This window comes from Drosophila rhopaloa, unplaced genomic scaffold, assembly GCF_018152115.1.
Source record: "Drosophila rhopaloa isolate 14029-0021.01 unplaced genomic scaffold, ASM1815211v1 contig_3, whole genome shotgun sequence".
Classification (NCBI taxonomy): domain Eukaryota; kingdom Metazoa; phylum Arthropoda; class Insecta; order Diptera; family Drosophilidae; genus Drosophila; species Drosophila rhopaloa.
This window is the reverse complement of record NW_025335123.1, coordinates 23,918,640-23,935,353: the sequence shown is the minus strand read 5'-3', so window position 1 is coordinate 23,935,353 and position 16,714 is coordinate 23,918,640. Positions and strand designations below refer to the sequence as shown.

The 16,714-nt window shown below is 43.4% G+C and overlaps 2 protein-coding genes across 2 annotated transcripts; both read left to right on the top strand.

Moving 5' to 3' along the window:
* The first annotated feature begins 8,545 nt into the window (after nucleotides 1-8,545).
* On the top strand, nucleotides 8,546-14,603 carry LOC108046966 (ubiquitin carboxyl-terminal hydrolase 45). Its single transcript, XM_017126965.2, has 5 exons — nucleotides 8,546-8,670; nucleotides 9,129-9,550; nucleotides 10,208-10,845; nucleotides 10,912-12,077; nucleotides 12,571-14,603. The coding sequence occupies exons 2-5, from the start codon at nucleotides 9,170-9,172 to the stop codon at nucleotides 13,785-13,787; spliced, it is 3,402 nt and encodes a 1,133-aa protein (XP_016982454.1). The 5' UTR covers nucleotides 8,546-8,670; nucleotides 9,129-9,169; the 3' UTR covers nucleotides 13,788-14,603.
* A 989-nt stretch (nucleotides 14,604-15,592) lies between these two features.
* On the top strand, nucleotides 15,593-16,491 carry LOC108046967 (lysozyme). The gene is made up of 3 exons (XM_017126966.2): nucleotides 15,593-15,844; nucleotides 16,020-16,169; nucleotides 16,236-16,491. The coding sequence occupies exons 1-3, from the start codon at nucleotides 15,688-15,690 to the stop codon at nucleotides 16,379-16,381; spliced, it is 453 nt and encodes a 150-aa protein (XP_016982455.1). The 5' UTR covers nucleotides 15,593-15,687; the 3' UTR covers nucleotides 16,382-16,491.
* Nucleotides 16,492-16,714: the final 223 nt, after the last annotated feature.

The window sequence follows — 16,714 nt, the reverse complement described above, 5'->3', positions numbered from 1 at the left end:
GGCGGAGCCGAAGTTGATATACCCTTGCAGAATATTCTATAAATTATATTCTCCAAAATTATTCATATGATGCATACTTTAAAAACACCAAAGTTATGTCATTTCCAATCGTTCAGTTATATGGCAGCTATAAGATATAGTCGGCCGATCCTTATGAAATTTGGTAGGTCGGATTGATTAACCAAATATAAAATCCATAGAAGATCCCAGCCTCCTAACTTTACAAACACCAATGTTATGGCATTTCCGATCAATCAGTTATATGGCAGCTATAGGATATAGTCGTCCGATCCTTATGAAATTTGGTAGGTCGGATTTATTAGCCAAAAATAAAACCCATAGAAAATCCCAACTTCCTAACTTTAAAAACACCAAAGTTATGGCATTTCCGATCGTTCAGTTATATGGCAGCTATATGATAAAGTGGCCCGATCCGGCTCGTTCCGACTTATATACTACCTGCAATAGAAAGACAACTTTTGGGAAAGTTTCAAGCAGATAGCTTTAAAACTGAGGGACTAGTTTGCGTAGAAACGGACGGACAGACGGACAGACGGACAGACGGACAGACGGACAGACGGACAGACGGACGGACAGACGGACATGGCTAGATCGACTCTCCTGGTGATGCTGATCAAGAATATATATACTTTATAGGGTCGGAAATGTCTCCTTCACTGCGTTGCAAACTCTTGACTGAAATTATAATACCCTCTGCAAGGGTATAATAAATATCTTTCACTTTAAGATATTTATTGATATTGATATTTAATCATGATATGTATATTATTGTTTTATTAAAATGCTTTTCATAAAATACCCAATAATAATAGTCTACATTTTTCTTTCCACTAAGTAAGAAAATTTAAAATATTTTCATGCCTTTCTAGCTGTAAATATAAATATTTTTTATTTCATGATTTATGACTATTGTTTTATTAAAATGCTTTTCACAAAGCCCTTCGTAATACCCAATAGTAATAACACTACAACCACTTGGCGATCCCAGATCTCTCAATTGTCATCGCAGCTAATCCCCCGTGTAAGTACTACCCGAAAACGGGGAAAGAGACAGGATGATGGAGTGGAAGTGAGAGGGAAGAGCAGGCCGCTTTGTTTGATTGTTTTTGTGCTGTTGATTCTCGAAATCCGCCAGTTGTTTGAACTTGGATGCGCTCGTAAAAATATCATCAAAGAGATCGATCTGAAAATGGAATGGGAATGGGAATGGATCGGACTCGAGGTAGAATAGCTAATGTAAGCACTTGCACTTGGCCTCATCCTCCTTTGTTTACCCAATATTCTTTCCCCATTCGGGCTTATGTGTTTTTGTTTGGTGCTCAAGAGTGTTTCTGTTAAGTGCCCCGATCGCAGAACACCCCTCTCCTTGAGTGAGGATCACCTGGGATCGGAGGAGATTAGTCCAATTGTGGTAATGTGGTGCCTCTTGTTGGCGGGGATTGTCGCCATCCGTGGAGATCCCTTGAACCGGATATAGGAAACGATCATAAACGGCAGTCATGGATGGTGATTATCAGCTCATTTCCAGGAGAATTATAGGGTTGTGGGAAAAAGTGATGGCTCTGAAGTATACATCATATCTGCCAATTATTAACATTAAAATAATTATATTTCCTTTCGTTAGGAAATGAATTTTCAATTGATATATTAATTGCATTACTTAAATAGTGACTGGTTTTATGTCCTGTAATTTAGGTGACACTTTGAATCATTTTCCCGACTTCAAAGCGGTGCCGCTCAAAGAGGATTTGCTCAGCCGTTAAGCGCTGTCAACATGGAAAACGATCATATTTTCCACGCCATCTCCTTTTTGCCATTTTTTCATTTTCCATTTTCCATCTGCCATTACCATTTACCATTTGGTTTTCCCAGCGATCGGCTGACTTTGATTTGTTTGTGCTTTTCGCCGATGTTTGACAAAGATGTGAGGGTATGGGTATATGCGATCCGGTGGTCGGGATGTCCGACATGAGTCACCACCCACAGCCTACAGCCCACAGCCCACAAGCGCGTATCTCACAGATACACAGATACGCGAATACCCAAATATCTGCCAGTGTGCCAGCAACTAGTTTTCTGGTCGGCCGAGTTCAAAAGCGCTTATTAATCTCTGGTACTTGTGTTTAGTACTTTTAAATACGTTTTGAGTACTTTATTCAGTATGCTTGATGTTTTGCCGCCGCTCCAAGTCACGATGTTTGCTCTGCTCTTCCCCCGTTTTGCTTCTCCTTTCTGCTGTTTGCTGTTTGCTTTTTGCTTTTTGCTTTTCGCCTTTTGCTCTTGCTTTTTGCTCTTGCGAATTGGACGCGCGTCAATATTTATTTTATTTATCTTCTCGGTCGCCCAGCTCACGGATATTCAAGGTAGGAAGGATGGGGGGGAAATTCAAGTGGGGGGAAAGGTAGTACAGAGAAAAAATTTGATACAGAAATTGTGCTAGTACTGTGTTATATTCACCATGACATTTTTATATATTTTAACATGACATATTAAAATAGTTTATTCAATAGAATCAATTTATTCCTAAATGACAATTTATATATGACAACCATTGTATTATGTAAGCCATGATTATATCCAATTTATGTGATTAAATAAAATTCAAATTTACAATAAAGGTATTTCAATTTTCTTTGCCAATACCCAATTCACATATTGTAATTACACACTGGTTTTTCTCCGTGGGGGAAAATACAGGGAAAAGGGGGCGGCTGGCGGGTCAGTGGATTTGGCGCCCGCCTGCAATTCAATCCGCCCGACGACTCCCAGCGGGACTCCTCTTGGCCAATTCTTTTCTTGCTTATTTTGTTTCTCTGGCAGAAGCCATAGGAATAATGCGATAATTACAATGCCGAGAATCATTCGTTGGGGACACCGTGTGAATTACCGCGGCTCAGACTAAAGGAATCTAAAGTTACTCCAAAATCGAGGGAAGGGGCCGCAAAATGGGGGTAAGGCCTGCACTGCCTACCAAAGAGTTACATGGGATTATCCTGCTTCTTCAGTTTCACCAGCCACATAAATCTCCCATTCGAAAGTGGCGACAACAATGTGATGAGTACATACGAGCCGGGAATTAAGGTATACCAAGGCACCCACTTTATACTTCACACAATACGATATTAAATAAAATAAAAATTAAATTAAATGGAGCTTTAATTATGTCTAGCGAACGTAATTGCCTTGGTACTGCGCGGCCATTCGATAGGGCCACTTAAAGGAGATATAGGTCCGGATTCATCCATGGGAAACCGATACGGGATGCGAAGGAGCAGAGCGGACCGGCGCTTATCCAGGTAAGAGACGAACCCAAAACAACAATAAACCCCTGGCAGACAATAAAACCCTATAAAAACTCAGCAATTCGAAATGCGAAATGGGAAAAAAAAGGCAAATAAAAATGATAAAGGCTCGCGAACCACTCGTCAGCATATGATTTCCTTTGTAGACATTCGTCTATATGGAATATGGAATATGGAATATGGGAACTACATGGCGACTACATGCGGAATGTGCGGAGGGAAGGGCGCGCCAAAAATAATTTGCCATATCCTGGCGGAAGAAGGGGAAAGAGAGAGAGGGGGCAACAGGCCGCTAGACAGGGACGGGGCGAGCGATAAGGCGGCGTCGGCCAAAGATGAAAGCCTCGCCGGGGTGCTAATAAAGTTGCCCGCCAAGAAATAAAGAACCTCGGAAAGGGGCAAAGGAAATCCCCTCCTTCGATTTTCTCCGGCCCTGTGTAGGTGCTAATTTAGCGACCCCACAAAGATCCAGAGGGTCCCCCAGAATTTCCATTTTCAACAGAAATGAACTTCAGATAAGGGACTAAATGTCAAAATTATCAACACACTCGGTGCCCATATTAACCCATTGTCAAGACATTGTCTCGAAAAAACCCCAAATGCAAATGGGAAGATGGTGAAACCAAAAATGTAATTAATTTTAAAATTACAAATAACTTAATATAATTATATATAATCTTAATAATAATAAGCAACGTTCAAATAATATTAGATATCCCAATAATAATAATAATAAAGCTTTACCCAAATTGGAAATTTGTGAAAACAAATTGTTTGGGATCAAACAAAATATTTTAAGTTATTTTAAAATTAAAAATATAATAAAATTAATATATATAATTTTATTATACAAGAATAATGTACTTAACTATATCTACTTTTAGCACCACATAAGCAACATTCAGAAAAATATTAGATGTCCCAATAAAATACTTACTTTTTTAGCCACTTTTCATGTGAGTACAGGGACTAATTTTGTATTTCATTTTTACTTTTTACTAGCCCTCTGTTAAGTCCCCATGGGTTAAAAGCCCCGATACGGCTGAAGTCTTTGGGCATTGAAGATTGCAGATCGAGCGAGGATGAGCAGGGGAAATACAAAAAACGAGAATTCGAAAAGGCAGAGCTCATGGGCCAGACAAAGTGCAAATATATGTTGCCAGACCACAAAGCCGGGGCTAAAGCCAAAAGCCAAAAGGAAGGCGGTCCAGAACCATAGGAAAAATCAAAAAAAAAAAAAAAAAAAAAAGCGAAGCAGAAAAAAATACGGCTGAGTGGATGGCCTCACCTCGAGATGCCAAAGTGCATCAGGCACTAAAATGCAGAAAATTGAAACAGGCTTTTAATGAAATGAAAGCGCCGCGAGAGATGAGATGCGCGGCTGGTTGGATTGCTGGATGACTGGATTGCTGGATGGCTGGATGCCGGATTGCCGGATGGCAAGTTGGCCAGTTGGTCGGATCGACTGACTATCTATCTCGATATCTGGCCCGACGTCCAGGGCTCTGAGATGGTGGCAAACGAGAGCGAGTAAGCGCTTAAAAATAAAATAAAGCGAACACAAAGAGTCAATTAATTAGTAGATGGATCCACGATTATTGCTATATTAACATTGCGCTGCAGTTGAAGTCGCCGTTGAGGTACACTGTGGAAAAATGATTTGTTATATCAAATAGTTCCAGGTATCCCTTATTTAAATATAGAAAACAATCTAATTTGTATTAACATTCAATGTTTGTGTGTCGATAGATATTGACCAAATAAGTTTTCAAGTGCGGTGTCAATATATATAATATATACATATAATACATAGATCAACTCGGCTATATATTCTGAACAAGAATATATATACCGTATACTAAATATTACAAATACCCCTCTTTTTGTTCACTGTTTAAGAACGTCATTTTTTTCAGTGCCGAAATTGTGGAAGAGTGGTCTTCCTTTTACTTAAGATAAGAACGGGGAATGGAAGCTGGGGCGTTCATTAAATGATAACAGAGCGACGGCCGGTTTCGGGTGATAAGGCCATTTGAACTAACCCGCTCGGACGGGAAAGAAAAAAGCAGAACCATCTGTGGCATTCGCGCATGTGGAGGGAAATGCACCTAATGACTCGGGACTCGGGATTCCCAGGAAGACCGGCAAGACAATGAAAGGCAACCAAGGGCCAGAAACAGAAGCTGCAGGGAGAAAAATGATTTAAATACACGCAATCCTCGAGGCGCCACAGCGGGCAGCATTCGTCGGAGGACGAGTCCTCGAAATTTATGATGCAATTTGCTAAAAAAAAAACATGAAAAAATGGGAACACACACCAAACAGACAATCATTGAATAAATAATTTATTTCTCATTCTCTGTTTTGGTAATGCAAATTGCGGTCATCGACTGGTAAATACAGTTTTGAGATCAAAAAGAAAATTCTTATTGATAGGATACACTAGATTCCAGTTAAAAATAGCTTGTGGCTAATAGTTACATTTTTATTATTATAAATTCACTCAAAAGTTGTGAAATGTGATCTAAAATTTAATTTCAGCAGACCATTACTTTACCAAATTTAATCCGATTCCAAAGTGGCATACCTCTAAAGACTTGTGATTCGATTCTCTAAAAATCTGCATTCAAAATTTTCAATTTAGCGTTCTTTAAATTTTTGACCCATTTTCATGTTAGTTATTTTAAAGTTTTCGATGCCTTGTGAAAGGGCATCTCAACCGAGACACTTCTAGATATTTTAATATTGCACTTCAAGTTGTTGTATTTTTAAGATTCCTGCGTTTATGACTCAACATTTTCTTCCGCACATGATGACTCAAGTTCGCCGATCTCCTAGTTCTTGAGCTCTCTTTCCAGCTAAGTGGAGCTTTGAATTTATTCGACACAGGTCCTAAAAAATAACCCCCTCAGCCGAATAGAGAACAAAATACAAAAATCGAAAGCTAAGCCTCGCTTTGCATGCGACCCATCATCATAAAGGAGATTATAAGCTGCGGGTTGAATACAGGAACGTGGCATGGTGAATGGGGAAGGGGAGGGTGATCCGGGATCAAGATCCCCTGGAAAAAAGGGAGTGTGTGGGGGGGGGAAGAGCCAGGAGGAGCAGAACCACATGGAGCGGGAGCAAAACGGCAGCCAACCGGGAATCATTTTACGTCTTCTGCGAAATATTCATTACAGCAAATTTGTAAAGGCAATCTGAGGGGCGGAAAGCAAAAAGAAGTACACAGAACACAATTAAAATGATTTCTCCTTTTTCATATTTTAAATTTCAAAATTTACAGTGCTAAGAAAGAAACTTGAAAGAAAATACATCCCCATGATTTTATAATGGAGACTTAGTCGATGAATAATGGTACCTTTATTTGGTAACGTTCTGAAATAAACTGGAAAGCAGTGCTACAATTTTTTTTCGTGTAGAGTTTTTCAAGGAGAGTAAAATGGAACGAGACTTTGCCTCCGACTCCCTGGAGCCCTACATCCTCTTTTGCTTGCCGTGTCCAATGCGGTTTTTTCCTTTTCTCTTTTTTGTGCAAAATTATCTGTGGTGTTATTATGCATTATGAGGCCTAATGCGCACAGTTCCTGTGTTTTCGACTCATCGCTGGAAGGGGCAGAAATATAGGGGAAATACCAGAGGAAAAGGGAGATATAGCGACAAAGTCAGCTCTATTTGTACATTGAAGCGTTGATAGACTACAAATTAAGGTACAACATTTTTGCCCAGCTAAAATTCCAAAAATATGAATGAAATTTCTATGCCACAACTCAATTAAGGAAAATTGGTTTAAATATTGCCGGTACTGCGCGCACTTAAAAATATAAAGTTTAAGGAAAAGAGACATAATAAAAACAAATTGGTGATAAGCTAATATCAAAAATGTTTAATCAGTTTTGAGTGGACTTATTTTGTATATTTAAAATGCGCAAACATAAGGAATATGAATCATGTATTTTTAGTAGGTTTCATACCTAATTTAAACATGAACCACTGGATAAATAACAAAATATGTATGTATTTTAAAAATGTATTTCACTTTTAAAAATGGGCAAACCTGAATCTGTTAGGATCAAGATCGGATCCAAAATTGAATGCACGTTTTGTTGCCTATTCGTCCCCTTCAGCTCCTGATCTGTCCTCCTTCTCCTCCTCCATCTTTTCCTCTTCCATCTTTTCCTCCTCCATCTTCTCCTCCTCCTTCCCTCCTATTTTTCTCTTTTTTTTCTTTTGCCTTCGCCGTGTTTTCATGAAATATTGCCCGAGGGGCGGTTCAATTTTGATGCATTTACAACGTTCGGGGTGTTGGTAATTATAGGGACTTTATGTCTGGAAGTTTCCTTTATGATAGGGTTTTTACTTTCAAGTTTCTTTCATATACCGTTCGCGCTATTTTTGCGTCGTCTTTGATTGCTGAATTAAGTCGGTCGAGTGGACCTTTTTTGTTGTATTTCTGTGCCAGCGCTTTGGGAAACGCCCTAGGGAAATCGGGGGGAGAAGGGAAGATGGGGAATTCGGGAAGGTCGGATCGAATACCTTTGTACACACATTAATGTATGCGAGTTTCCTGCTTATCTTTGATTCAATGATCGTACTCCTCCTCCGATCATTGAATCCAAGATGAACGGGAAACATTTAAGTATCAGCATTATTTAGTTCGTTTGGAACTTAATTAGCTAAAAATAGTTCGAAATTGGTCTTAAGTTGTTTACCATTCTGAGTAGGTCCTTAATTATACATTTTTTTATGAACGAATATATGGTTGCAAAAAATTAAAGTAATAAGTGCAAGTCAAAACATACATTTGAGTTATATATTTTGTGAAACTAAAATGAATTTGTTTTAACATAACATTAGCTTAAATGTGGGTCCTCCAATCAAATTAAGAGAAAATAGACATGGTGAAAGAAATTGACCTTAGCTATACTTTTATCCATGGGTTATCATTTATATAACTCAATTTTGAAGTCCGAGCTCTGCGCGCTTCAGTTTCTGCCACAAAATGCTGAGATTTTGCCAGGACTGCATAACGGTCATACTTTAACTGCGCAGATAGCGGGGACTTACTCCGCAAATAGCGGGGAATTACTCCGCAGAAAGCGGGGACTTACTCCGCAGTGAGCTTTGGTAGAGATGGAAGACCATCGATGACGCCGTGCCATATATCGATAGTACCGATGTTTTAAAAACGTTGCTGATATCGATGTTATCATCGATGTTTCTCCACCTCTACTTTATAGAACATAAAAATTTTGAAACTTGCGTTTTTTAGCAGCTGATGCGTGCGTAAATATATAAAATATAAATATAATACATAAAAGCGTGTTTCGCAGCGAGTGAATTCCAGGTAATGTCGCCAATTCCCGATAACGCGAGAATTCGCTGAAAACAAAAGGCAGCTGTGTGTGCGTGCGTGAGTGTGTGGGTGTTTTGAGTCGAGTCCTTTGGATTTCCCAGAAATCGCCCGAAATGGGGGTTACGCACACGGGACTGGGCATGGATATATGTTCGGGGTGGATCGGGGGAGCGCGGGGCGTGCAATATCGATGGCCAACAGCGGGGCGATGAACTTAACCTCAAATCCTGGGCCAAAAACCCAAACGTGACGAAAGACAACAAAGCAAACAAGGCGAATAAGGTCAGTCAATCCGAACCCGAATCCGGTTCGAAAGCACAACGATGTGGCAGTCCCGATCCCGCTCCCACATATCCAGCCTGATTGCCTACTTCGAAAGCAAGCAGACCCGCCAATATAACCTCCGCCGTCCTCCATCTAATCCCGCCCCCTTCTCCATTCCTTCACAGAGCGCGCCCACAAGGAGGCCAAGGCCAAGCAGCTGCTCGCCATGGTGAAGAAGCGTCAGGCGGACAGCCACGACCACGAGAGCTCCACGGACTCCGGCGATGAGGAGCTTCACCACAGGAACCCACTTGGGTCCGCCGGCCAAGCGGATGGCGCCACGCCCACCTCCACCAGTTGCCAGCATATTAAGAAGGCGGTGGACGCGGCCCGACTCCGACGTCTCCTCAAACCGACGGGTCTCCTGTACGAGTGCTCCCAGTGCCAGAAGTTGGGCAAGACAGCAGGGGCAGATGGAGCAGCCGGATCCGGTTCTGGCGGAGATCCGGGAGACTTCGAATTCGACAGCACACTGTGGCTGTGCCTCAAGTGCGGCAGCCAGCTGTGCGGAAGGGCCAGGCACAAGCACGCCCTGGATCACTATCAGGTGGGCAGGGGATCTCACAGCGACAGAAGTTCATGCAATACAGCAATACTATATCCAGCATACCTCAATTGATCCCTTTGATTTATACCTACATATACTAGCCTCCCCTGTTTTGCATGTTCAAGCAATTCCATTTGTCATGTCTTGCGCATCAAATTATGGGCAATCTGTGACCCATTTATCACATCTAGGAGTCCCTTTCTGTTCCGCTGAAAGTGAATTCATCTGAATTTACGGACAGTGTTTCTTAATTCGCTTTGTAAATGCAGTTTAATTAGAATCAAAGGCGAATGCTCACTTCTTTGTTTCACTTCGAATTGAAACGCCAAAACAAGCTTCTTAGATTTAGCCAGAATAAGTTCCTCAAAATCTCATATGAAACTACATTTATTGAATATCTAATCGTATTATCTTTTGAATTTTGACTACATGTATATCCTTCAAAGTCTATACATTATGTATATGATTTAACGAAACACTTGAAGGAAATGCAAAGCTCTAGTAACATTACTACTTATTACGTTATAAATTATATAGCGTTTGAAACAAAGAAGTTCTATAGATAATGCTAATTAAATATTATTGCGAACATTCTCATTGAAAAACATTTCAGTGACTTCAATCCCTACGTAGTAATTATATCCCCACCTTCCGCAGACACCCCACTCGGATTCGCATGCGCTAGCCATGAATACGCGTTCCTTCGACATCTGGTGCTACGAGTGCGACATGAAGATCTGCTGCAATCTGCGCAAGAACCTGCTCGAGTGCGTAGAGTTGGTCAAGCGGCTGGCCCAGAAGCCACCCACGAACACCGCCACGCCCAGTCCGCCCACCATCAGCTACATCGAGCAGAAGATCAAGTCCACGCTGGAGCACCTCACGCCCATGGTGCCCATGACGGGCGGATTCTTTGACGACGCCGGCGGAGGCGGAGCGGGATCCGCGGCGGTTGGCGCGGGCGGAGGAACCCAGAGCAGCCAGGTGGCCATTCCGATGCCACCGCCGCCGCTCAGCTCAGGACATTCGGCCGCCGGTTCGCTGACCAGTGTACCCGGAATGGCCAAGAGGATTGGCCAGGCCAACGCCCCCGCAACCACCACCGCCAATGGCAACGGTGTGAGCAGGCGACTCCTCACCCTGGAGACGCCGCGCAACGAACTGGACCGACTGCCCAGGGTGCGGGGACTGACCAACCTGGGCAACACTTGCTTCTTCAATGCGGTGATGCAGTGCCTCGCCCAGACGCCCTTCCTACTCAGCGTGCTAAAAGAACTTGCGGAGCCGGGAGAGGAGTAAGTTGGCCTCTTTCACTCTATTTGAAGACTTCATAACGAGATCTTACTTATTCTCACCCACAGATTCGTTTTGCCCGGAGGAACGTTCAAGCTAAAGGACAAGGGCGACATCGAGATGCCCATGATCAAGGGCACCCTCTCCTCCTGGGGCGGACTCACCGCCGCTCTGGCCAATGCCCTCGAGGAGCTCCAGGCGGGCGGCAGTGTGTTTACGCCCAGCAAGCTCTTCGAAAAGCTGTGCATTAAGTGTCCGCAGTTCACGGGCGGCGACCAGCACGATGCCCACGAGCTATTGCGCCAGCTCCTGGAGAGCGTGCGGAACGAGGATCTGAAGCGCTACCAGCGTGTCATCCTGCAAAACCTTGGCTACAAGGACCAGGACATCAACAGTGTGTCGGAAGAGATGCGGCAGAAGTGCAAAATCTACGGCAACCAGGCCGGCGACCGCATCCTGCGCCCGGAGCAGGTCTTCCGCGGCTTTCTCGTGTCCACGCTGACTTGCCAGGACTGCCACAGCGTGTCCTCGCGGCATGAGTACTTCCTGGACATGTCGCTGCCCGTGGCCGTGGAGAAGCCACAACCGCCGCAGCGTCGGAAACCGAGTCCGGATCTCTCCTTGGTGGCCAGCAGCTCCAGCGTCAGTTCCACTCAGACCACCAGTCAGCCGGCGATCAACACCAAGTTCACGGAGGGCAGCGTCAACTTCACGGCCTCTTCGTCCTTCTTCCTGCACGCCGATCAGGAGGGCTCCCTGGGCCCCTCCAAGTCGCAGGTAAAGAAGGAGAAGGAGCGGGAGCGCAAGGCGAAGCGGGCGGCCAAGCATCAGCGCCACAAGCAGGCCCAGAAGTTGAGCCTCAAGCTGAACGGAAACAGCGGTGGAAATGGGAATGGTTTCGTCCAGTCAGGGGAATCGGACGCTGCACTGGCCTCCTTAGGCGCATCTGGCGATGGGCAGGCCATCGATGGCTCCGACCAGCCCAAAGACCAGACCGAGGACACCACCTCGTCCAGCGTGACCACCTCGGAACACTCCGACGCCGATGTCGAGGACAATCTGGTGGAGGACACCGCCCCGCCGTCGGCTAATAATGCGTCGAGCACCTCCGCATCCTCGGGAGCTGCGGCCAAGTTTTACACGGACAGCAACGGCAATGCCCAGCCGCTGGGCGAGAAGCGCGACGACACGCCGGAGCACATGGACAAGGACTCTCTGGAGGAGGACGAGAATGGTGAGTGGGACAGCCTAACTAAGTTACTACTGTATTTCAAGAGCTATGAGTTGAGTTGAGCTTGAGTTTCTAAATACCACTCTTAGTTTTTTTGGCTGGTTTTGTTTTTATTCATTTACAAGTTTTGTATTAAACAAATGTGACCTTCAAAGTATATTCAAATGTGCAAATAATCTAGCTTACTAACAAAGCAGAGTCAATATTTTGCATTAGTGCACACTTATTTCACAAAGCTATCCGTATCAGTCAATCAAGAGATTTCCTTATACATACATACATTATGAACTACTTTTGTATAGATTTGCGAATATTTAAATAAACGCAACAATATAAAAATATATTTTATATTTTACGCAATCGAATGTATTGTGCCTATTTTAACCATAAGTGGTAACCTAATAATTAAGAATTTTTGGAGCTGATTTGGAAAAAGCCATAGGTATTTTAGATTATTGAATATTGACTAATCCACTTTCGTTTCCATCGTTTCCAGACTCGGGGATCGCCACTAGTCCGGCACCCACTGCAACCAACAGCAGCACGAGCACCAATGCCACCAACGACACCAATTCTACAGGCAATAACAATTCGCGCTCCGGATCCGGCTCGTCCGGATCTTCGGGCGCCCTGGAAGAAACCTCTGCGCCCGCGAGCCTGGTCAGTGCAGGGCTCTCCGAGAAGGGCGCCTCCCTGATACGGCAGATATCGGTGGGAGCCGAGCAGAGCGGACTCAATGGAGCTGCAGCGGAGGGTGGAGCAGCGCAGGCGACCGCGCAGCAGGAGAATACCCCGCACCAGACCCAAGTGGAAACCCAGACTCAGGCTATGGCCTTGGCCCAAGCCCAGGCCCGTGCGAAGCGGGTGCGCACGCAGAGCTACTCGGACTGGAGCACCACGATAGCACCGCGCTACCAATGCGAGGATGGCGAGTGCTCCGTGCAGTCCTGCATGAACAACTTTACGGCCGTGGAGCTAATGACGGGCCAGAACAAGGTGGGATGCGACAGCTGCACGCTGAGAATCAACGGCAGCGACCCGAAGGCCAAGTCGGTGAACACCAATGCCACCAAGCAGCTGCTGGTCTCCAGTCCGCCGGCGGTGCTTATCCTGCACCTAAAGCGCTTCCAGCTGGGGCCGCGCTGCATCTTCCGTAAGCTGACGCGACCGGTGAGCTATCCCAATCTGCTGGACATCGCCGCCTTCTGCGGCTCCAAGGTGAAGAACCTGCCGAACATCGACCGCAAGCAGAAGAAGCTTCTGTACGCTCTCTACGGCGTGGTGGAGCACTCCGGCGGAATGTACGGTGGCCACTACACGGCGTACGTGAAGGTGCGGCCCAAGGTGACGCCGGACGACAAGCGCTGGAAGTTCCTGCCGCACGGCAGCAAGGCGGAACTGGACCAGGACGATGACCAACTCAAGAAACTGGAGGAACTGCTGGCCAAGGAGAAGGCGCGCGAGATGCACATACATGCGATGGACGATAGCGACGACTTCACCAACTCCAGCAGCAACTCGTCCACCTCCGACGAAGGCAATTCCCTGGCCACGCCCCTCGAGGAGCAGCTGACGCTCCAGGAAGAGGCCGCCCACGTGCAGGCGCCGCCCGGCAAATGGTATTACGTGTCCGACTCGCGTGTCCAGGAGGTCAGCGAGGACACGGCGCTGAAGGCCCAGGCCTATCTGCTCTTCTACGAGCGTATCTACTAGGGATAAGATCCTTGAAAAGGACGAGAATCAGAAAGAAAGAAGATCATGTCGCGGGAGTCTAGCCGGGAAGGGGAGCACAGATGAGGAGCAGCTATCGTTCCATTAACTAGCTTAGGACCACATTCTATACATACACATTTAATTACTTTAATTTTTTTTCGCTGGGTTTCGTTATAAGTTCTCTCCCCTTCCCAAAAGCCCAACCAACTATGATTTATTATTAATTTGTTTAAAACTGCATTTCCGTTGGAAACAACGAAGTAGAGGAAATACAAGCTGGACTGAAGACGGAGAAAGAGACAAACAGAGTTGCGTAGACAGAGAAGGCAGATACTCACTCAAGCCAAATGCATTTGGTTTCTCCTACTAAAAATTCATTGTTCAATTTGGTTTTTTTTGGGACAAGCTTTAGTTAACAAAAAGGAGGAAGACACGCACGCACTCATTTTTAAATTGTAGTTCTCAGGAGTTCGGATTTTCTTTTATTGTTTTTCTTTATATTTTTTTAGTAGCATGTGGAAAGACACTAAAGGGAATTATTATGTTTATTAGTTGTAAGTTCGCTTGGTTCCAACATTGTCCAGAACTATGACAGAACGTTACTTAAACCACACACCATAAACTTAAGTAAAACAGGGGAAAACCCAGAAAATGGCCACAGAATGGATATCTAAGCAAGAAAAAAGTACGAAGGAAAAACGAGAGGAAAAACCAAGAAACTATTTGCTGATGTTCATAAGTTATAACGAATACGAATGAAATAAATACAACCAATTGCTCGCTTCTGCCAATAAATTTAACTTTGCAGTAACTTAACTTATATACACCTACTATACATATATACACACTATATTACGGGCCCATATACATACCGCCCACTTAGATATTTACAATTTCAGCCGAGGAGTAAATATTTTGAACCTATATAGCGAAGGAAATGGTAACAAGAGGGATTTATACAATAGCAAGACATAATTATAAAACACGGTTTATCTTATGACCTAGGCTTAACTATTGATTAAATTATGATAACTAACCATGTATATTAAAGAGAGAAACAATTTGAGAATGCAAACAGTTTTTCGATTTTTGCCAAAAGGATGTTTTTCTTGAGCTAGTTTGGAAGCAAGGTTGAGAATTGGTGATTATGTAAAACACCTTAAGATCGGACTTTAAAATTACACAATACATTTTTATTTAATTACCGAATATAATAGTTATTTTAAGAAATTTAAAACAAATTTATTTTTAATTTTTAAATGCCTATCTTGTTCAAGAAAATTTGAATTGGCGACAGTGCCCCCACATTTGAATATGGGTTTCGTTTCAAAACTCAGTCTTGGAAAATTCAAAGTAATATGTAGTATAATTAAACTTAAAGTAACGTAGAAAGTCACTTTTGTGAAAAATACATCATGCAAGTAAAAGTAATGTAATTTATACATGTAATGTATGAGTAAGGTAACATCGGTGTAGAATTTCTATTAATTTGATTTCTATGATAGACCATACAAAACAAGAGTAGAATAATACGATAGGTCAACCTTTTCGGCTATAAATTGAAAACAGATTTGTGATAAATTTATTATTAATGGAGGACTTTTAAATAATAACAATAAAATCAACGATTCAAGGAATAATAGTTATTTTTAATCGATAAATACAGACGCAATATATAATTGGGGCACGATTTTTAGAGTAGCCCTTCAATGTTGATGTTTCCATTTTCCGTTCCCAGCTTATCAGCCATCGCGCCTCGTCGATCTGCCCTCCCATCTGACCCCATCCCATCCTATTCCATTCCGGAGGCAGGTAGCCAAGGTCACGTCGCACTAGAAGCTGAATCGATCGCTCAAAGCTCTATTCTCCGGCGGCTTCATCGATTCCATCCAGTCGCACGATGAGAGCTCCATTGTTCGGATTGTGGTTCTGGCTGGGATTGGGGTGGCTTCTAGTCTGCGAATCCGGTGTGGTTTCGGCCAAGCGGTTCCTTCGCTGCGAACTGGCGCGAAAACTGCTCGATCAGCACGGTTTCGAACGAAGTCTGCTCTCCAATTGTGAGTGGGAAATCTAATTGAATGTGGACTTCTAAGCTCTAAGCACTTCTAAGCTCAAGTTACTTTCTTTTGAAATTGTTTTGGAGCTATCATACCATTATTATTAACTATTATACACAAAGTCAATACCAAATCTAAATAGATCTTATTATAATTTACTTTTTCCCCATTTTAGGGATATGTTTGCTGGAGCACGAGAGCGACCTAGAGTCCAGCAGGATCACCATGAATCCCAATGGATCCCGCAACTACGGCCTTTTCCAGATCAACAGCAGGTTTTGTCAGGAGGGAAGGCGTGGAGGCACCTGCAATGTCAAGTGCGAAGGTCAGAAGAGTCCTCCAGGAAGTCTTTGAATTTATGTAGTTAATCATCTCGCACTTCAATCTGTAGATCTCCTGGATGAAAATCTTAGGGAATCGGCCACTTGTGCCAAACGCATCCAGACATCCGATGGATTTCGGCACTGGAATGGTTGGCAACGCTACTGCCGTAACACCCAAAATCTGCCTAATCTTAAGGTCATCTGCGGGATCTAGCAAACAATATGGTACTTATCTGTTTTCAGATTGATTAAAAAAACCTATGTCGTGTGGTGAAATTAATAGTTTTAAGAAAATTCGAAATAAAATAGATACATAAAAGGGGATCGACGATGACAAAGTAAGTGAGTTTCAGGTGTCCTGAGTTTTCGTAGTACTACAGTCCATCGAAAGTTTTGAGATTCGTAAAATTTAAAACTAAAAATAAAGCGAAATCTAGAACATTGAAATTCTTCTGTTTAAATTGTTATTCTTGGCTCAGAAAAAATGGCTAAAGGAGTCGAAAAATATTTTTCTTTTTGCCGTCATAATCTGTAATTGTTCTGTGGC